We start from the raw sequence: 21,886 nt of genomic DNA on the forward strand, positions 1-21,886 counted from the left end.
ACTTGTAGCAGATTGCCTTCCACTCGCTAGTCACTGGCCAAGCTAGGAATGGAACGGGTATGCCTCTGCTTGACTCTCCCTCCCATAGCCGAGACTGGTAGAGTACTAAAAACTCTCCAGGTGGCATCCTGAGAGGGGTGGTAATTGGTTAACTCATATATATACCCCTTTGTTCTTCTTCCTTCTATCCGCAAACTATTTTAGGGTCTGTCTTGCCCTCAAGAATGTAAGCTTTATGAGAAGGATCTTGTCTACTAGCTTTTGAAAACTTTCCAAGTGCTTGCTACAGTGCTCTGCACACAATAGGCACTCAATAAATACTGTTAATGGACCGATTAGACAGCTATCTTCCATAAATAGTAGCCCAAAAAGAGCTGGGTTATCTGGCTAGAAAGAAACTTTTCTGGTCCTGAGTGACTAAAGTTGTTTTTTTTTTTAAAGAATGGCTTTTTTTCTTGCAGTATTTAAAAATATTTTAGCCTTCTGGAGATCCTCTTTTAAATGTTGTCTTCTTGCTCTCAGGAACAAGTCCCGCTTTTACAAAACTTTTCAAGTAATAAGGAGCATTTACGATCGACCTTAAATCCGTAGGTGCTTGTCGTTGATCTAAATTTAGATAGTCATTTTTTCTAACTCAAATTCTGACTTCACTTCACTCAAGTATTAGGCTGTATGACTTCACTTCGAGTCAAGCTCATCACTGCGTATTGAATTTAATCAGAAGTCATGAGTTTCTTTACTAGATGATTTAACTGTGTACAAATAGCTCTCCCTTTCTCACTATCTCTCACGCGAAACTTTCTGGGCTCTAAAATCCAACACTGAATGGCTTATGCACAACAGTACCATCTTGGTGCTGCCATGCTGACCCCCATGCTGCCTCCCTGGGTCCCACACCAATTCTCCTCTTGCATCATCAATGAACTTCCATCTCAACTCACCTTCCACCACCCCGGCGGGACAGAGGGAAGCAGCAGCAGCAGCCTGGAACTGCCCGACAAAACCTCTGGAAGGCTGTGGCGCCTGCTGCTGTAGCAGTCCCTATGGCCACAGTTGTGATGGTCACTTCGAACAGCAAGGAGCCTGAAATTCTGCTCCTCCTGCCACAACACCCTACTGATCTTTGGTTTCTTCCCTATGTTGTCTTAGTGTTTTGTTTCATCTTACCTTATGTACTTGTCACCAGTCCTCTTTCCTCCTTTTTATATTTTGATTGTGAACCCTCTGAGGGCCAAGGACAGTGTTTAATTCCCACCTGTATATTCTTTCCCAGTGCTTGGTACAGTGTTCTGTTCACAGGAGGTGCTTAACAAATATAATTACAACTATTAAATTCATTAACCACTTACTGTGTGTGAAATGCTGGGTTGGGTACCAGGTTATGAAATGGAGCCCTTTCCCCCCTGAGGCACACAATCTATCTTATCCCCATTTCACCAGAGGAAACTTGAATGGATGGAATGTCTCTTTTGGGCCCCGAACTATAATGACAGCATGTATGTGGCTCCTACCTATCCTTTCCTACCTCACCTCACTTCTCTCCTTCTACATCCCAGCCCACACATTTCGTTCCTCTGGTGCTAACCTTCTCACTGGGCCTTCATCTCACCTGTCTCGTAACCAACCCCTGACCCATGTCCTGCCTCTGGCCTGGAACACCCTCCCTCCTCAGATCCACCAGACAATCCCCCTTCAAAGCCTTACTGAAGGCACTTCTCCTCCAGGAGGCCTTCCCGAATTAAGCCCCACTTTTCCTCATCTCTCACTCCCTTCTACGTCACCCTGACTTGCTTCCTTTGCTCTTCCCTTCTCACCCCACCCCACAGCACTTATGTATATATCTGTCATTTTATTTATATTGATGTCTGTCTCTGCCCCCCGTAGACTGTGAGCTTGTTGTGGGCAGGAATTGTCTCTCTTCATTGCTGTATTGTACTTTCCCAAGCGCTTAGTACAGTGCTCTGCACACAGTAAGTGCTCAATAAATACAATTGAATGAATGAATGAAAAGTGGAGGCATCGGGTATAAACTCACGGGAGGAGTTTGGAAAGGAATGATGGGGGGAGATGGGATGGTCACTGGAAGGTGCAGTGAGATCAGTGAGCCACCAATGTGGTGGTGTTTTCTTTCCCCTAGTTTCTGGGCAATTATTGTCTGTATCTTCTACATGCAATGCAAAATTAATGCTTTAGAGGAGTGACTTGCGTGTCTGGCCTCCTTCCTAGAAATCCATGATGCTGGGTAAGATTTTTGGCTTCTTTCTAGGAATTGTTGGGTCTGGGCTTCTGTTCTTGAGTCAACAGTGTGGCAAAGAGCATGCTTCCTCTTCCTCAAGGCCGATATGCTGTTGCTCTCTAAGAAATTTCATAGCTACCCCAAAGTTCAGACCTGGACCTGGGGGTGGCATCATAGCTGCCAGATACTGGCCATCTCTGGGCCCAGCCCCTTTCCTTTTTCCACAAGATGGCATTTGTTTAGGTGCATTCAGTTACACATTCTTACTAATTTAATACCGATTGAAAGCTTTGCCATTTCTCATTGGGAGATGGAGATTTTTCACATACTGAACTGTCTGATAACCTCCGCCTTCTCCTTTCACACCATATAATTGCTTAATGCTCATATTTCCCATTTTAAAACTATAAAAATGTTGCACATGTGAACTCTGGGGTAGCTATGCATAATTTGGCTTTTTGGTTTCCATTCTCAAAATAATTATTTGTAATCTTTCCCATTAATTCTGGAAACATTTCTGCTATATGAACCACCCGTGTTGTTATTCTTTAAGAAAAAATGCATTTTGAGATTTTAGGGAAAAGTTGGATTTTTTGTAAAGATACTCAAAAGAAGGTAGAAAGCCAAGTAAATTGCCAAACCTTATTTTTGTTTCCACACATCAGACAGATCAGATTTTGTGTTTGGAAGGCAATCAGTTTGGACCAAATTAAGGTTTTAGGTTGAAACCTCTTTGTAAATCATGTGTCCCTCACTCACTCCTCATGGTTAAGACTAAGAAGAAGATTATTAGACTGGTGAAAATTATTGTATATTGAGAGGTAACAACTAGACGTCACGGTTCTCTGCAGTCCCAGAACTGAAAAAATAAGCTAACAGTTCAGCTTCAGCTGCAGAATTGGGTCTCTTTTCCAGGAATAGCCCCAAAAGAATCATGTACAGAGTAGGATTGGTTTGGATGGGACTGTTCTTTAAAAGAGCTCATACAGATCAAGAGATACTAGTGACCAAGTGAATAACCCAAGTCACGTCCCATCTTATAAAGAGCCTTGACTACATATTCTTCTAAAGAAAAAGAATTGACCCAAACAAAATTGAAACCAGAAATGCCCATACCACCCTTCAACGACTGTTTAATTCAGTGGCTACTCAGTGGCTATTAAGTTGTTTCGTATCAACATTAAATTTAAAATTTAAATTAGAGGAAATAAAAAGAAGACCCTAAACCCATCATATTAGACTCTATTACATTAATTCCCCAAATATGAAAGGAACCGATGCCTTCCCTAGCTCAGAACCTTTCTTTAATATGTTGCACACAAAAATCAACAACATAGTCCTAATCAAACAACAGAATAACTCTAAGGTTTTTAAACAATTTTTGTTTAAAAAAACAGATTCAGGGTACCATTAAGAAAGCTCACAGTCGTGAGGAGGAACAACCTTGACTGCTTCCTCTGAACCTAACTTAGTTTCATTGCATTCTTCCTTTGAATCTTCTGGAGGGGCCGATGCCATGCTAGAAGGACTGCAATCTTCTTTAAAATTACGATACTTCAATTTTCCCCTCCAGACTTGTAGGCTTCTCTTCTCAGCATCCTTTGGATGTTTATTTTTGCATTTTTGTTCCTCACAGAAAATTTCCTTAAAAAAAGACATTAATTTAATTAACTATCAAATAATGAGACCTTGCTAATAAATATTCTATAGAGGAAGATTTATAAGATTGGATAGAAATTTCAGTTCTGCCCAGGCTGGGAATTCTATTCAACTGATTATTGGAAGGGGGGTAGTGATGTGTAGGGGCAGAAACAGAGCGAGAGAGACAGAAGCAGAGAGAGAAAGCAAGACAAACAAAAAATATCAGGGGAGAGATTGCCTTCCTCGAGCAAGGGTTTTGCAAACAGAGAGTGACTGTCAGTGGACTGATCCCATCGATGCAGCCAAGAATTCTTAGGCGTACACAGTGTGGAAGGGAGCGGCAGTCACGACCACTTCTAGAGTTCTAGTGGTCTTCTGACCACTCCCACAAGCCCCAGCGGGATCTCACCAAGTAAAAGCTGCCTACCGTAACTCGGAACCTCCCTGATTTGGCTATAAATACATTATTATAGCCGTATCATTCATCGAGAGTTGGCCGAGTACCCAATTCTGGGCAATTTTTGGTAGCATTAGAGGATCTGACCTTGGTTCAGGAATCACTCCCCCCATTTACAGCATTGTTCCTGTGATAAAACTGGTTTCGGGTTACATCCCTTTGACTTGACGTGCAGATTTCTCAAACCAATTGCACCATACATCCCGGGACTGCCAGCATGTATATATGCGCCTCACTATCCCTCTTAACGTTGCCACCAGGGTTTCACCCCAGTCTCCCAAAGATGGATAAAAGAACGGAGCAGGGGATGAAGGGAGGGGAGAAGGGGGTCTACAGAGGATGGGAAATGTGAAGGCAAAGGACAGGGAGAATTGGACTTCCTATGAAGGCAACAATTTCATGCTATGATTTCATCATAGCTATCCCACATCTTTGTAGCGGTCCAGGGGTCCACTGGGCCCACGATGGGCCAGTGCAGAATAAAGAAGGACCTCTCCGGAGATGGACTAGCAGCCTGATAGCGCACCACGTCCACATCGAAGGGGTCAAGGACAGCTTGCTCAACCGCCTTGAACCGCAACCATTACCGGAAGGGAAGCCCGCACGTGCAAGTACCCGGAGACCGCCTCGTTCTCTCCCAAGCGCCTACTACAGTGCTCGGCACACTGGGAGCGCTCGATGGACGCCCTTGATCAATCAACGGCCGTCGCAGCCTCGTGCGTGGTTCCCTGAGTAATAGCTACCGAGCCTCCCGTTCCCCGAGCGGCACGGCGCCAACACGATTTTTACCTCAATTTGTTCAGCAGTTAGGCTCTTAGTGTTTCTCAAGACACTCAGATAGACTTCTCTGGGTGTTTTTCTTCCACTTCCATCCTACATAAATGAACGCAAGCGTCATTTATATTCACCCCCCTCCCCCCCGCCGCCCCCCTCCCGGACAGACCATCAGCCAGACCATTGAAAACCCGCTACAACAATTAGACGTCAGACTCATCTGTATTTCCCGAGGTCCTCCGGTGCACAGGGCATGGTGCCAGGCACTTGGAAGGATGTAGCGAGAGTGACAGACACGGGCCCTGACCAGCTGCTGTGTGCTTTTTTACAGTATCTGTTACACGATTACCATGCGTCAAACACTGTTCTAAGCGCTGGGGTAGATACAAGTTACCGCCCTGCACTGAAGCGACCCATCGAGTGGATACAACACATCACACCATGACTTCAAAACCAATCTCCAGTAGTGCAGGATAGTAGCGGCCTGCTGGGAACAGAGATACGCTACATATGACCAGGAATAAGCTCACTGTGGGTAAGGAATGTTTCTGTTATGTCGTTCTGTTGTACTCTCCCAAGCACTTAGTACAGGGCCGTGCACGCGGGAAGCGCTCAATAAATACAACTGACTGACCGCCTGACTGGGGAGCTTCTCAGCACCGCCCCTGCAGCAGGGCAGGTTGGATGGAGGGGCTGGGAGGGGGATTTCCTTAGCTCTCTCCCCGCCGGGGTGCCGCAGGGTGGGGTGACCCGACAGGGCCATCGCCGCTGCCGGGTGCCAGGGCCGTGCCTCTACCGCCGGGCCTGTGCCCTGAAGTGATGGCTTCCCTTCCTTAGCGTCTGAAACCGACCCTGAGCCTTTCTGCTCTTTCAGCTGCCTGAGCGGCACGAGAGAGAAGGAAAAATTCCGTTTCCTGGGAATTCCAATTTTGGACCACTTACTAGAGTTTTCGGTGAAAAGAACCGGGGTTTAGCTGGAGTAGATACCAGTTGATCAGGTGGGCCCCACTCAAGTAGGAGGGAGAACAGGAACTAAATCCCCATTTTACAGTAGAGGAAACTGAGGCCCAGAGAACTTAAGTGACTCGCCCAAGGTCACACTGACGGCTAGTGACTCCCAGGCCCGTGCATTATCCCCTAGGCCATGCAGAATGATGCGTGACAAAAGAAGGAAAAAAATAAGAAGATCTCAACCATGAGGCAAAAAAAAAAAAAAAGATCCTCTGAAAGCTATCCAATAGACATGCCGTGCTATGGAAAGCATAAAGGAAGGCAGTCCTTCCTCATCGGTTTAAGGATTCCGCCTTTTTGTTCCACTTCAACAGTTTCTATCAGCAGCTGAATTGCCTTTTTGGTCCCAATTATTCCCACTGCTCGGGCTATCAGCTCTTTCTGCGGTACCCGTAGCCTACAGGGAAAGTCACATAAAGTAAATTCCACGCTTACTCTCGGTTGTTTTCACTTGCAGGGACGGGAGGCACCTTGGAAATCGTTTGGCCGGTAGTATGAATTACCTGGAAGTTGTCCAGCCATCTACGAACTGGGGAACTGTCCTCGTTCCAAACCGAATGCACAAAGCTTTCAGCGAAAGACCACGTTTTCCAAGTCTCCACGTACTAAGTCAGATTTTCTAGACCCACGGGAAAGCTATCACATCAGTCTAAACACAAGACGCCCTCGAAGTAACTACTCACTCTCCGTTCGAGGTCCCTCTCCAACCCAAGACACAACTTGACTCGTCTCTCTCATTCACCCCACACATCCTATCCGTTACCAAGTCCTGCCGGTTTCACCTTTACAATATCGCCAAGATCCGCCCTTTCCTCTCCACCCAAACGGCTACCTTACTGCTACAGGCTCTTGTTATATCCCGGCTAGACTACTATGTCAGCCTTCTCTCTGATCTCCCTTCCTCTTCTCTCACCCCGCTCCAGTCTATTCTTCACTCCGCTGCCTGGCTCATCTTCCTGCAGAAACGATCTGGGCATGTCACTCCCCTTCTTAAACACCTCCAGTGGTTGCCTATCGACCTCCGCTCCAAACAAAAACTCCTCACTCTAGGCTTCAAGGCTCTCCATCACCTTGCCCCTTCCTACCTCTCCTCCCTTCTCTCTTTCTACCACCCACCCCGCACGCTCCGCTCCTCCGCCTCCCACCTCCTCACCGTCCCTCGGTCTCACCTATCCCGCCGTCGATCCCTGGGACACGTCCTCCAGGGGTCCTGGAATGCCCTCCCTCCTCACCTCCGCCAAACTAATTCTCTTCCCCTCTTCAAAACCCTACTTAAAACTCACCTCCTCCAAGAGGCCTTCCCAGACTGAGCTCCCCTTCTCCCTCTACTCCCTCTACCGCCCCCCCTTCACCTCTCCGCAGCTTAACCCTCTTTTCCCCCCATCTCCCTCTGCTCCTCCCCCACTCCCTTCCCATCCCCTCAGCACTGTACTCGTCTGCTCAACTGTATATATTTTCATTACCCTATTTATTTTGTTAATGAATTGTACATCGCCTTGATTCTATTTAGTTGCCATTGTTTTTACGAGATGTTCTTCCCCTCGACTCTATTTATTGCCCTTGTTCTTGTCTGTCCGTCTCCCCCGATTAGACTGTAAGCCCGTCAAACGGCAGGGACCGTCTCTATCTGTTGCCGACTTGTTCATTCCAAGCGCTTAGTACAGTGCTCTGCACATAGTAAGCGCTCAATAAATACTATCGAATGAATGAACCTGGCAAGACAAACCCATTCTTCCTCAACTGATATTTCCCCTCCTACCTGACTGGGAATCCTCATGACAGGATTCACACTTCACACTGCCCGAGAAATCTCCCCGATGGACCATTGACCTGCTTTGGCTGGCGCTCGGATGAACGGGCGGGTCCCAGAGTCAAGGCTTTTAGTGACTTCTGAGAAGACCCATCCCCTCTCGGGGTCACACCTGGAGAGTTTCCAGGACTCTGCCACTCTCGGCTATGGGAGGGAGAGCCCAGAAGAGGCCTACCCCTTCCATTCCAAGCTCGGGCAGTGGCTGGCGAGTGGAAGGCGACCTGCTACAAAGCCAAACTCGCCCATGCCGGGCAGCAGCGGCCCGGGAGAGAGTCGAGGGCAGAAGCTCGAGTTGACTGCACGGAAGGCGGCAGTGGCGAACCACTTCCGTCTTTTTACCAAGAAAACTCCACGGCTACACTACCGGCACGATTGCAGATGGAGAGCGGGGCGTTCTGGGAGAGATGCGTCGGTGGCATCTCTATGGGTCGGAAACGACTCGGCGGCATAGGACGAGACACGAAGACCCAAGCGGGAGTCCAAGGTACGTTAGAAAATTATGGAAAAATAAAATGCCGAGGGGCCGACTCTGCTCCGCTGTTGTAGTTTGAGACAGCAAAAGAAACAACCACCACAAAAGAGGCAAGACCCCAGGTCACCCACCTCCAGCCGGAAACATCTCAAAAGGAAAGCCTCAAATCGCAAAGCGACCATCAGGTTTTGGCTGGATTCTCCCGGCGGGTTTGCTTCTGGCTGAATCCTCCTCCCAGAGACAACAACCAGAAATTCTGCCTCGCCTTCGAGCCCTGGCTAACCAGAAAGCAGTAAAATTGAAAACGATACACGGTGCAGGCATTGGCATTTCTCATCCATTCGGACCATTTCGAACCATCTCTTCGCCACCGAGGCGACAGGCCTATTAATCTTTCCAAGGGCACAAAAACTAGAGCACTGCCAGCATTTTCCAGGAGCCCGATTCGTGTCTGTCAAAGCTCCCCTCCCCTCTCCTAGCCACTCCTACTTCCTGGAACTTGGCGCCCTGGTGACTGAGACAAGAGCGCGCAAGTACGGCCCGCGGCCTTCGCCGCGGGATTCGCGCCTCACATTCAAATTGTCTACGGGCAGAAGCGAGGACGACAGAAAAGAGAGAAAGAACTCAGCGAAGTTCTTTCAGGTCGGGGCCCGGGGTCTCCCGCTAAATCGTGGGGCTGGTTTAAATGTCGGCGAGGGGGAACGAGGCCTCGTGGATAAGACACGGGCCCGGGAGTCCGGGAGGAGCCGGGTTCGAATCCTCACTCCCCCGCCTGTCGGCCCCGCCTGTCGGCCGTGTGAGCTTGGGCAAGTCACTTCCCTTCTCTGAGCCCCACTCAGCCCACCCGCAAAATGGGGCTTGAGGCCGTGAGCCCCGTGAGGGCCACGGACTGCGTCCACCCGGCTTGGCTTGTGTCCACCCCGGGGCTCGGGGCAGCGCCCAGCACGCAGCGGCAGTAACAATGAGAACAATGATGATGACGATACCAGTAGTAATGACTGTGGTATCAGTCAAGCGCTCGCTATGTGCCCGGCACCGTACTGAGCGTTGGGGTGAACAGAGGCAAATCGGGTTGGACGCGGTCCCTGTCCCACGCAGAGCTCCCCGTCTCGCTCCCCATTTTACGGATGCCCGGCGGAGTGAAGTGGCCCGCCCGGGGCCACGCGGCAGACAGGTGGCAGAGTCGGCATTAGATCCCACGCCCTTCTGACCCCCAGGCCTGTGCTCTGTCCACCCCGCCACGCTGCTTCCCGTGCGTCTTAACCAAGACCGTCAACGTACAACAGAGACGCGGATTAAACAAATGCGAGGGCTCACCTGTGGGAAATTTCCCTTGCCACTACTTCCTCCGAACCCGCCTCAGGAATATCGTAGTATCTTTTGTAATTTATCTCTTGTCTCTCTTCCGGTTTTCCTTCGACGAGGCATTTGCGCTGGGGATGGCATTTTCCTTTATTCTCTTCTGTCCTTGCGATGGGGGAGGCTCCCCAGACGCCTTCAGCCGGCTCGTGGTCTCCTTTCTCTGCCTCCTGCACTCTCGGGAGTTTTCTGGCTAGCAAACGATTCTGGGTCTCCGCCCGCCCGCTCTCGGCGGCGCTCTCCTTGATTTCCAGCTTCTCGAACTGTCTGGCCAACTCGTCCTGGCTATCGTCCGTCAGCACTGCACTAGCCCAGTCGTCGCTGGCCCTCCCCCCGGCCCGAGCTGGCTGCTTCTGACTGCGCGGGACCAACGGAACGGGAGAGAGGACGCCACGGTTCTCCCGCTTTGCTTTCCGCGGGAGCTCGTCGGCATCTGAATCGGAGGAACTGTCAGAGTTCTCGCCGTTCATCGCCCAACTACGTTTAAGGGCGGCGGTGCGACTCGGCCCGGAGGAGACGCCTCCATCCGACGCCCTCTACAAAGGAGTGAAACACAATGAATGGCACAGGGACCAGCTTGGGAACCACCCCACTGCTCAACGCGGTGCCGGGCACCTAGGAAGCGCCTCACGAAGACCACGATCATCATCACCGGTCTCCTTCTCCCTATCGACAGTATCAGGATTTATTACCGCGGAGCTAAAGCGGCAGGGGTAGGCGAGGGCTCGTGCCCGACCCTCCCCCGACGTCTGCCCGCTTTAAATTCCAAAAAAAAAAAAAAAAGGAAATCGATCAGGTGGAGGAAATGATCCTCCCTCTCCCCTCGCTCCCCTCCCCAGTCCAGGCACTGGTCGAATCCCCGCCCGGCTCGCCTCCCACGCCCGCCTTCTCACCGGTACGCCGTCGTTCGGCTCTATGCTTCGTCGGTCAACCGATCGATCGATCAATAGGTATTTATCGAGGGCTAACTAGGTGCGGACCGCTCTGCGGCTGGGATCTGGGAGACTACCCTACCACGGAATCGGTGGGCGGGTCCCCTGCCCTTAAGGAGTCTAGAGGGGGAGCGGCAGAGGCCTGCAGGAAAGGGAGCGGGAGCCGGTTGAGAGGCGGGGGTCCTTCGCAGGAGCCGATGCTCCACACGGAAAGCCTGCGTCCCGAACGCCGGACAGACCAGGCCGGGGAAGGGAGCGCGGCCCCGAACTAGAACCCAGGGGCATCTTTGGTGGCACATCATGGCCCGGCCCGGCCCGGCCCGACAGCGAGGGCAAGGGGGAGAGGGGGATTGGGCCACACACGGGGCAGCGAAGCCCGCTCCCCTGGGGCCGCACACGGGGCAGCGAAGCCTGCTCCCCCGGAGCCGCACACGGGGCAGCGAAGCCTGCTCCCCAGCCTGCTCCCCCGGGGCCGCACACGGGGCAGTGAAGCCTGCTCCCCCGGGGCCGCACACACGTAGGTGAAGGATTCCCCGGAGGTGTTTGGGTGTGGGGATGCGGCCCTCCTCTCTGTCCATCTTTCTCAAGCCTCCCCCTCCCGACCCCGCCTCGCCCCCACAGACCCTCCCACCTCTCTTGCTGTTTGCTATCTCCGTGTCACCTTTTTCTTTCCGCCAATTCCTGGCACTTGAGCCGCGGCACGGCTGGCACAGCGAGCCCACGGGGTGCTTACCTTGGGCGCCGCCCTGGGCAGGGTCTCGTCCTTTCCGGTCCACTCCGCTCCACGATGGTACAGGGCTGGCGGGTACCTAGGGGTCCTGGGGGCGGTGGGAGGGCGGCGGTGTCGGGCCCGGGGTTGGGGGCGCCCCCCCCGCCCCGCTTTCCGCCGCACGGATCCCGCCCGCCCCTCCTCCCCAAAACGTCTCCATCGCGGGCAGTGTCTCCCTTGGCTCCTTTCCGCCGCCCTCACCTCGTCCTGTCTCTCAGCTCCTTCCCGCCACCCTCGCCTCGTCCTCTCCGTCGTTTTCTTCCCGCCGCGGTCACTTGGTCCTTTTCCTCAGCTTCTTCCCGCCTCCCTCTCCTCGTCCACTCCGTCATCTTCTTCCCGTGCCCCTCACCCCATTCTTTCCCTCAGCTCCTTCCCACCGCCCTCACCCCATTCTTTCCCTCAGCTCCTTTCCACCGCCCTCACCTCGTCCTTTCTCTCAGCTCCTTCCCGCCGCCCTCGCCTCGTCCTCTCTGTCGTTTTCCTCCCGCCGCGGTCACTTGGTCCTTTTCCTCAGCTTCTTCCCGCCTCCCTCTCCTCGTCCACTCCGTCATTTTCTTCCCGTCTCCCCTCACCCCGTTCTTTCCCTCAGCTCCTTCCCGCCGCCCTCACCTCGTCCTTTCTCTCAGCTCCTTCCCGCGGCCCTCGCCTCGTCCTTTCTCTCAGCTCCTTCCCGCCGCCCTCGCCTCGTCCTCTCCGTCGTTTTCTTCCCGCCGCGGTCACTTGGTCCTTTTCCTCAGCTTCTTCCCGCCTCCCTCGCCTCGTCCACTCGGTCATCTTCGTCCCGTCTCCCCTCACCCCGTTCTTTCCCTCAGCTCCTTCCCGTCTCCCCTCACCCCGTTCTTTCCCTCAGCTCCTTCCCGCCGCCCTCGCCTCGTCCTCTCCGTCGTTTTCTTCCCGCCGCGGTCACTTGGTCCTTTTCCTCAGCTTCTTCCCGCCTCCCTCTCCTCGTCCACTCGGTCATCTTCTTCCCATCTCCCCTCACCCCGTTCTTTCCCTCAGCTCCTTCCCGCCGCCCTCGCCTCGTCCTTTCCCTCAGCTCCTTCCCGCCGCCCTCGCCTCGTCCTCTCCGTCGTTTTCTTCCCGCCGCGGTCACTTGGTCCTTTTCCTCAGCTTCTTCCCGCCTCCCTCTCCTCGTCCACTCGGTCATCTTCTTCCCGTCTCCCCTCACCGCGTTCTTTCCCTCAGCTCCTTCCCGCCGCCCTCGCCTCGTCCTTTCTCTCAGCTCCTTCCCGCCGCCCTCGCCTCGTCCTCTCCGTCGTTTTCTTCCCGCCGCGGTCACTTGGTCCTTTTCCTCAGCTTCTTGCCGCCTCCCTCTCCTCTTCCACTCGGTCATCTTCTTCCCGTCTCCCCTCACCGCGTTCTTTCCCTCAGCTCCTTCCCGGCGCCCTCGCCTCGTCCTTTCTCTCAGCTCCTTCCCGCCGCCCTCGCCTCGTCCTCTCCGTCGTTTTCTTCCCGCCGCGGTCACTTGGTCCTTTTCCTCAGCTTCTTGCCGCCTCCCTCTCCTCGTCCACTCCGTCATTTTCTTCCCGTCTCCCCTCACCCCGTTCTTTCCCTCAGCTCCTTCCCGCCGCCCTCACCTCGTCCTTTCTCTCAGCTCCTTCCCGCCGCCCTCACCTCATCCTTTCTCTCAGCTCCTTCCCGCCGCCCTCGCCTCGTCCTCTCCGTTGTTTTCTTCCCGCCGCGGTCACTTGGTCCTTTTCCTCAGCTTCTTGCCGCCTGCCATTCCTCGTCCACTCTGTCATTTTCTTCCCGTCTCCCCTCACCCCGTTCTTTCCCTCAGCTCCTTCCCGCCGCCCTCACCTCGTCCTTTCTCTCAGCTCCTTCCCGCCGCCCTCGCCTCGTCCTCTCCGTCGTTTTCTTCCCGCCGCGGTCACTTGGTCCTTTTCCTCAGCTTCTTCCCGCCTCCCTCGCCTCGTCCACTCGGTCATCTTCGTCCCGTCTCCCCTCACCCCGTTCTTTCCCTCAGCTCCTTCCCGTCTCCCCTCACCCCGTTCTTTCCCTCAGCTCCTTCCCGCCGCCCTCGCCTCGTCCTCTCCGTCGTTTTCTTCCCGCCGCGGTCACTTGGTCCTTTTCCTCAGCTTCTTCCCGCCTCCCTCGCCTCGTCCACTCGGTCATCTTCATCCCGTCTCCCCTCACCCCGTTCTTTCCCTCAGCTCCTTCCCGTCTCCCCTCACCCCGTTCTTTCCCTCAGCTCCTTCCCGCCGCCCTCGCCTCGTCCTCTCCGTCGTTTTCTTCCCGCCGCGGTCACTTGGTCCTTTTCCTCAGCTTCTTCCCGCCTCCCTCTCCTCGTCCACTCGGTCATCTTCTTCCCGTCTCCCCTCACCGCGTTCTTTCCCTCAGCTCCTTCCCGCCGCCCTCGCCTCGTCCTTTCTCTCAGCTCCTTCCCGCCGCCCTCGCCTCGTCCTCTCCGTCGTTTTCTTCCCGCCGCGGTCACTTGGTCCTTTTCCTCAGCTTCTTCCCGCCTCCCTCTCCTCTTCCACTCGGTCATCTTCTTCCCGTCTCCCCTCACCCCGTTCTTTCCCTCAGCTCCTTCCCGCCGCCCTCGCCTCGTCCTTTCTCTCAGCTCCTTCCCGCCGCCCTCGCCTCGTCCTCTCCGTCGTTTTCTTCCCGCCGCGGTCACTTGGTCCTTTTCCTCAGCTTCTTGCCGCCTCCCTCTCCTCGTCCACTCCGTCATTTTCTTCCCGTCTCCCCTCACCCCGTTCTTTCCCTCAGCTCCTTCCCGCCGCCCTCACCTCGTCCTTTCTCTCAGCTCCTTCCCGCCGCCCTCGCCTCGTCCTTTCTCTCAGCTCCTTCCCGCCGCCCTCGCCTCGTCCTCTCCGTCGTTTTCTTCCCGCCGCGGTCACTTGGTCCTTTTCCTCAGCTTCTTCCCGCCTCCCTCGCCTCGTCCACTCGGTCATCTTCGTCCCGTCTCCCCTCACCCCGTTCTTTCCCTCAGCTCCTTCCCGTCTCCCCTCACCCCGTTCTTTCCCTCAGCTCCTTCCCGCCGCCCTCGCCTCGTCCTCTCCGTCGTTTTCTTCCCGCCGCGGTCACTTGGTCCTTTTCCTCAGCTTCTTCCCGCCTCCCTCGCCTCGTCCACTCGGTCATCTTCATCCCGTCTCCCCTCACCCCGTTCTTTCCCTCAGCTCCTTCCCGTCTCCCCTCACCCCGTTCTTTCCCTCAGCTCCTTCCCGCCGCCCTCGCCTCGTCCTCTCCGTCGTTTTCTTCCCGCCGCGGTCACTTGGTCCTTTTCCTCAGCTTCTTCCCGCCTCCCTCTCCTCGTCCACTCGGTCATCTTCTTCCCGTCTCCCCTCACCGCGTTCTTTCCCTCAGCTCCTTCCCGCCGCCCTCGCCTCGTCCTTTCTCTCAGCTCCTTCCCGCCGCCCTCGCCTCGTCCTCTCCGTCGTTTTCTTCCCGCCGCGGTCACTTTGGTCCTTTTCCTCAGCTTCTTCCCGCCTCCCTCTCCTCTTCCACTCGGTCATCTTCTTCCCGTCTCCCCTCACCCCGTTCTTCCCTCAGCTCCTTCCCGCCGCCCTCGCCTCGTTCTTTCTCTCAGCTCCTTCCCGCCGCCCTCGCCTCGTCCTCTCCGTCGTTTTCTTCCCGCCGCGGTCACTTGGTCCTTTTCCTCAGCTTTTTCCCGCCTCCCTCTCCTCGTCCTTTCTCTCAGCTCCTTCCCGCCGCCCTCACCTCGTCCTTTCTCTCAGCTCCTTCCCGCCGCCCTCGCCTCGTCCTCTCCGTCGTTTTCTTCCCGCCGCGGTCACTTGGTCCTTTTCCTCAGCTTCTTGCCGCCTCCCTCTCCTCGTCCACTCCGTCATTTTCTTCCCGTCTCCCCTCACCCCGTTCTTTCCCTCAGCTCCTTCCCGCCGCCCTCACCTCGTCCTTTCTCTCAGCTCCTTCCCGCCGCCCTCGCCTCGTCCTTTCTCTCAGCTCCTTCCCGCCGCCCTCGCCTCGTCCTCTCCGTCGTTTTCTTCCCGCCGCGGTCACTTGGTCCTTTTCCTCAGCTTCTTCCCGCCTCCCTCTCCTTGTCCACTCGGTCATCTTCTTCCCGTCTCCCCTCACCCCGTTCTTTCCCTCAGCTCCTTCCCGCCGCCCTCACCTCGTCCTTTCTCTCAGCTCCTTCCCGCCGCCCTCGCCTCGTCCTCTCCGTCGTTTTCTTCCCGCCGCGGTCACTTGGTCCTTTTCCTCAGCTTCTTGCCGCCTCCCTCTCCTCGTCCACTCCGTCATTTTCTTCCCGTCTCCCCTCACCCCGTTCTTTCCCTCAGCTCCTTCCCGCCGCCCTCACCTCGTCCTTTCTCTCAGCTCCTTCCCGCCGCCCTCGCCTCGTCCTTTCTCTCAGCTCCTTCCCGCCGCCCTCGCCTCGTCCTCTCCGTCGTTTTCTTCCCGCCGCGGTCACTTGGTCCTTTTCCTCAGCTTCTTCCCGCCTCCCTCTCCTCGTCCACTCGGTCATCTTCTTCCCGTCTCCCCTCACCCCGTTCTTTCCCTCAGCTCCTTCCCGCCGCCCTCACCTCGTCCTTTCTCTCAGCTCCTTCCCGCCGCCTCGCCTCGTCCTCTCCGTCGTTTTCTTCCCGCCGCGGTCACTTGGTCCTTTTCCTCAGCTTCTTCCCGCCTCCCTCTCCTCGTCCACTCGGTCATCTTCTTCCCGTCTCCCCTCACCCCGTTCTTTCCCTCAGCTCCTTCCCGCCGCCCTCACCTCGTCCTTTCTCTCAGCTCCTTCCCGCCGCCCTCGCCTCGTCCTCTCCGTCGTTTTCTTCCCGCCGCGGTCACTTGGTCCTTTTCCTCAGCTTCTTGCCGCCTCCCTCTCCTCGTCCACTCCGTCATTTTCTTCCCGTCTCCCCTCACCCCGTTCTTTCCCTCAGCTCCTTCCCGCTGCCCTCACCTCGTCCTTTCTCTCAGCTCCTTCCCGCTGCCCTCACCTCGTCCTTTCTCTCAGCTCCTTCCCGCCGCCCTCGCCTCGTCCTCTCCGTCGTTTTCTTCCCGCCACTGTCACTTGGTCCTTTCCCTCAGCTCCTTCCCGCCGCCCTCGCCTCGTCCTTTCCCTCAGCTCCTTCCCGCCGCCCTCACCCCGTCCTTTCCCTCAGCTCCTTCCCGCCGCCCTCGCCTCGTCCTTTTCCCTCAGCTCCTTCCCGCCGCCCTCACCTCGTCCTTCACCTCAGTTCCTTCCCGCCGCCCTCACCTCGTCCTTTCCGTCAGCTCCTCCCCGCCGTCTTTCCCTCGTCCTTTCCCTTAGCTTTTGCCCGCCTCCCTCACCTCGTTCGCTCCTTCATCTTTTCTCCGCCCTCGCCTCGCCCTTTACCTCAGCTCCTTCCCGCCGCCCTCACCTCGTTCGCTCCATCAAATTCTTTCTCCGCCCTCACCTCGCCCTTTACCTCAGCTCCTTCCCGCCGTCTTCACCTCGTCCTTGACCTCAGCTCCTTCCCGCCGTCTTCACCTCGTCCTTTTTACCTCAGCTCCTTCCCGCCATCTTTCCCTCGTCCTTTCCCTCAGCTTTTGCCCACCTCCCTCACCTCGTTCGCTCTTTCATCTTCTTTCTCCGCCCTCACCTCGTCCTTCACCTCAGCTCCTTCCCGCCGCCCTCGCCTCGTCCTTCACCTCAGGTTTTTCCCGCCTCCCTCGCCTCGTCCGCTCCCTCAGCATTTTCCCGCCACCCTTACCTCGTCCGCCTCCACGCCTCCTGTCCGGCCCCTTTCCAATGGGCGTCCCCGTCGGGCCCGTCGCGGGCGGAAGCAGCAGCCATGCTTCGGCCCTGACACCTTCGCGGGGCACCAGCTGCCTCTCGCTCAAAGGCTTCTGGGTCTTTGACCGCTCTCCGCTGAAGCCCAGGCCGGACCGCCCCCCTCCCCCCGTCACCCCCCTCCCCCCGGCCGCGTACGGCCCCGCCCAACGGCTCTCTGGCCCCGCCCAGCCCCCAAGGTCACGTGGGGCCCGCCCAACGGCTCTCGCTCGGCCCCGCCCAGCCCCCAGGTCACGTGGGCCCGCCCAACGCCCAATGCCACCTGGGCCCCGCCCTACGCCCTTTTGTGCTCGCGCACCGCTCAGGGCGGCTCTCCGGCCCCGCCCGGCGCCCCCGCTCACCCCGGCCCCGCCCAGCGCCCCCGGCCCCTCAGGCTCCACCCCGCGCAGTTCTCAGGGATTCCCCGCTGGGAGCTCGTCCTGCCCACTCCGTCGTGGGGCACTCGCCCTTGCGCTCCTCGCGGTCTCCCGCGCTCCGTGAGCGCTCGACGGATACCGTCGATGGGATGATTCGGATCGACTTTTGAATTCGGATTCGGTCCAACCCGGGCAGAGTCGCGATCTCTCCTGACCGGACGGGCCCCGGTTCGCCTTTCGATCGGACAGACGGTCCGTAGGTCTGAGGAAGGGCCTCTGGGCGGACGCAGAGACACGTGGACAGACGTACGGGCGACCGTGAGAACCGAGGAGACTCGAGTTTATTAAACTCGCCGAACGCCAAGTGGAGCGTTGCCTTTCCCGGCCCGGGACTTTGCTTTATCTAGTCGCCGACGGAAGCAACCGACCCCGTCTAAACCCGACGACCGAACAAACGACTTCCTTTAAGGGTCTGAATCGCGGCTTTTGGAGGGTTTTGTTTTTCTAATACCCAGGCTACCCCCGGAACCCCCCTCCAAATCTGGAGGAGGATCGACCTCGATCGCTTCCGAGGCATCTCATCCGTCTTGCTGCTTCCCGCCTCGGGATCTCCCGGAGGGGTCAGGGCCTCACTTTGGGGTCGCGAGCAGAAGTTCCTCCAGAAAGAACACCAGCTTTTGGAAGAAGGGGTTACTTTAAAGCCCGCTTCGCCCATCCGCCGCCTACTTGTAGCTGCCCGTTCTCGGTCTCTCATTGCGTTTCTAGACTCGGTTCGGGGTCGATGTGGAGAATTTCCTGCTAACAGGGCATCGGTCGGAATGACGAGCCCTTCTTAACAGATATTCTAAAGAGAGAGATGGGTAGGTTCAGGGAAAAATTACCGTTCTGCCCATGGTGGGGATTCTCTTTCCCTGAACAGTGGGAGAGAGGGAGAAGCGGAGGGAGGGAGGGAGGGAGGGTGTGTGTGTGAGAGAGAGAGAGAGAGAGAGAGACGACCGATAGAACTGATGCAGTGCTCGCTGGGCGCAGAGCACGGGTCCTGGGCGTCTTGGGAGAGTGGCACATCGCAGAGTTGAGAGGAAGTGAGAAAGAGAATCGGGAGAGAAGTCGCTGTCCCCGAGCAAGGTCTTTGCGAACGTCGCGATACCAAGAGGCGGGCCGGAAAACACACAGACCGGCCCTTAATCGGCTAATCGATCGGTGGGATCTCTTGAAGCCTGACGGGGTAATCGATGTGGTCGATACCATCCCTGCCCTGGAGGAGCTCCCTATCTAGCTGGGGGTGACAGACGTTAACAGAAAGTGCGGGTAGCGATGGCGTAGTGGGATCCGTACCCGAGCGCTGCCGGGGGCCGGGGGCGCGTATCAAAGTGCCGAGGAGGCCTGGACGGAAGCGAGTAAGTGATGCCGGAGGAGGGGGTGGGGTGGCCGGGGGCAGGAATGAAAAGGGGCGAAATCGGATAAACGGGGCGGGGAGAGGAGACGTTAGTCAGGGAGGGCGTCCCGGGGCAGACGGGCCTTTAGGTTGGTAGCGAGATCGGAGAGAGGCCCCTGATGGACCGATCACGTCAGGGTGGCAAGGAACGATCTTTCCGGGCACCCGGGGTGGAAGGGCGTGCCGGTCACCCGCCGGCCTTCTCGGCCACGCCCGCGTGCCCCACTAGGATCACACCTTCAGTGTCACCTCCAGAAAGAGAGGGACACCACATACGCGTAGGAAGTCCTCTATTTAAGGTCGCGACCCTTGCTCGTCTCGGCGACGCATCCGTTTCGCCTTGACCGCGGGAGCCTCCTCGGTGGCACCCGCCCAGGGGTGTGGGCGGTGGAAGGTGGGTATGCACGTGGGAACTGTAGGGAAATGGGAAAAGTGATGTTAAGAGGGGGCAATTTTGGGCAACGTTAGGGTCCAGGACCCTCGGTTCGGGGACCGATCCCCCACCCACGACAACGGTTCTGGGAGAAAACTGGTCCCGGGTACAGGCGCTCTGATGCCGACGTGCAGTTCCCAGACGCCGACGGTGGCGTTAGGTCCCAAGACTGCTCGTGTGTATTCTACGCGAGCCAGTGAGACTGAGGCAACTTTCACTGACGTGTCAGCCACAGTCGCCCCAGAGTGGGGAGGGAAAGGGAGGGAGGGTGGGCGGGGGAGGGAGGGGAGGGAGGGGATGGATGGAGGAAGGGAGTAAGTGAGGAAGCGAGGAAGGGAGCAAGGAAGTACAGGAGAGGTGAGAGGTGAACGGAGGGAGGACTTGACCTGCTATGAGAGGAAAGAAAACATTTCACTCTCTTCCCCCTTCAAAGCCCTACTGAGAGCTCACCTCCTCCAAGAGGCCTTCCAGACGGAGCCCTCCCCCGTTTCCCTCCCCTCAGCACTGTGCTCATTTGTATATATTACCCAATTTGTTTTCCTAATGAGGTGTACGTCCCCTTGAATTCTATTTAACTTGATGATGATGTCTTTGCTTTTGTTTGTTCTGTTTTGCTTTGCTGTCTTTCTCCCCCGTTTAGACTGCGAGCCGTCGCTGGGCGGGGATTGGTCTCTATCTGTTGCCCAATTGTACATTCCAAGCGCCAAGTACAGTGTTCTGCACCTAGTAAAGCGCTCAATAAATACTACTGAATGAATGAATGAATAATGAATGAATTTCACGATCCTTCCGTCGTAGCGTCACAAGGAACTTTTACTTCGTTCATTCGTCACTCGTGCTAGGGGGTGCTTTTCAGATAAACTCCTCCATGTTGTCCTCACCTCCTCCGGCTACATAGACAAAACGCAAAAGTTAAGCAGGCCACCGCGCCGGACCATCGAGAACCGTTAAAATCCCATCGGAGCACGGGCCTGCGAGCCGGAAGGTCTTGGGTTCTAATCCCGCTCCGCCGCCTGTCCCGCTGGGTGAGCTTGGCGAGTCGCCGCACTTCCCTGCGCCTCGGTTACCGTGCCGGTAAAATGGGGTTTCGCGACGGCGAGCCCACGGGGGGACAGGGACGGTATCCAACCCAATCGGCTTGCATCGATCCAGGGCTCAGTAAGGTGCCTGCCCGCACTGAGCACTTAACGGACCCCACAGTGACGACGATGATCACCGCCATTATTACGACTACTGTGGAATGGCAGATGCATTCATCGTTCACGGGTCTTTCCTGAGCACCTAAGGTGCACGGGACAGCGAACTAGGCCTTGGAGTCCAGTAAAACTCCCAGCAGGCAGGGATCATCTCCGCCGACTCTGTCGTCAGGTAACTCTTCCCTCGCTGAGCACAGGGCCCGGCGCGGGGCCAGATACCAGTTTTTTTTCTGATCCGACCGACTGCCCGATCGAGCAATCGATCGCAGGGAGGGCCGAGCGGCTCGCCGTCCTCGCCCATCGGGCCGGGGGTCATGCCACCGTCCCGCTCCTCGTCGGGGGGGGGTCACGCGGCAGCCGCCATCGGGGGCGGCGGCACCGCGACGGTCCCCCGGCCCTGGACCGTGAGCGATGGCTTACTCGACCCGGGGCTCCTCTTGGATTCCGGCTGCGGGTTTCCTGCTACTTGCCGTGCTGGTTGAAAGCGGCAGTCCGGTAGAATCTAGTTCTCAACCTGGAGAATATTTCTTCTGCAGCCTCTCCTCCGATTTCTCTCCAGCAACAGCACGCCATCTACTGTATTCTTCCCTGGGCCCCAGCCTCTCTCTGACGGCCCGCCTGGGTACCTGACGGCTCTGTCCACTTCCCCCCTCTTCCTTTTCCATTCGATCGGCCCTCCGCATGTATTCGTCCGTTCTTCGTCTAACTTCTCTTTTTCCTGGAGCCACCTGAGCCTTCCTGGCTTGCAGATAATTGGTAGGTTTCCGATTCTCTGCCGCGATCGCATCATCCTCCACGTCATGCAGGAAGAGCTCAGTGGTTAAGGCGTCCTGGTTCTGTTCCTCAAAGCACTCTGACCAGCATAGTATGACTTTCCTCCCTCTCTGACGGGGGAGGATCTGAGAGCTCGGGCAGCCCCTCGTTGGCCCCAGCGTAAAAACATCTCTTCCACTTTCGTTTTGGTCCAGAGCCCATCTCCTCCGATTCGGAAGAGCTGCTTTCGGAGGAGCCCTCGTCTTTCATCGTCGAGGGACGGGCCGCGGCGCTACTGGACCACGTCCCAGGTGCGATTCTTCCATATGTACATCTGTGCGGGGACAGAGAGGACAAAGTTCCCCGAAGAAAACTTTTAAAATCCCGTCAAAGAATAAAACAAAATGATTGGGGGGCAGGGGAGGCGGGGGCATATTTTAGTTCTTTCTGACGGTGGTTGTGAAAGCGCTAACTACGTGCCGGCCACCGGACTCGGCGCCGGGGCAGAGACGAGATCACGGGTGGACACGGTCCCCTCCCACACG

At 56.2% G+C, this 21,886-nt stretch overlaps 1 protein-coding gene and 1 non-coding gene across 2 annotated transcripts; both read right to left on the reverse strand.

The window, feature by feature from the left end:
* LOC114808321 lies at positions 1-138 on the reverse strand. Its single transcript, XR_003756167.1, has one exon. It is a non-coding gene; the product is annotated as a small nucleolar RNA SNORA7 (small nucleolar RNA).
* A 3,384-nt stretch (positions 139-3,522) lies between these two features.
* On the reverse strand, positions 3,523-17,246 carry LOC100681148 (phosphorylated adapter RNA export protein). Its single transcript, XM_029054839.2, has 5 exons — positions 17,089-17,246; positions 11,426-11,510; positions 9,719-10,296; positions 5,124-5,207; positions 3,523-3,880 (listed from the first exon to the last, which is right to left on the reverse strand). Exons 1-4 carry the CDS (start codon positions 17,169-17,171, stop codon positions 5,168-5,170), a joined length of 786 nt encoding a protein of 261 aa, XP_028910672.1. The 5' UTR covers positions 17,172-17,246; the 3' UTR covers positions 3,523-3,880; positions 5,124-5,167.
* Positions 17,247-21,886: the final 4,640 nt, after the last annotated feature.

The sequence above is a fragment of the Ornithorhynchus anatinus genome, chromosome X5 (assembly GCF_004115215.2).
Source record: "Ornithorhynchus anatinus isolate Pmale09 chromosome X5, mOrnAna1.pri.v4, whole genome shotgun sequence".
Taxonomy (NCBI): Eukaryota; Metazoa; Chordata; class Mammalia; order Monotremata; family Ornithorhynchidae; genus Ornithorhynchus; species Ornithorhynchus anatinus.

Excerpts from the sequence above, each read along its gene's own strand:
- LOC100681148 (XM_029054839.2), bottom strand. The coding sequence starts at position 17,171 with ATGGCTGCTGCTTCCGCCCGCGACGGGCCCGACGGGGACGCCCATTGG. Across the intron at positions 11,511-17,088 it reads GAGGCGTGGAGGCGGACGAG|GACCCCTAGGTACCCGCCAG; the intron begins GTAAGGGTGGCG and ends CACCGCCCCCAG. Across the intron at positions 5,208-9,718 it reads GCAAGGGAAATTTCCCACAG|GATGGAAGTGGAAGAAAAAC; the intron begins GTGAGCCCTCGC and ends TCATTTATGTAG.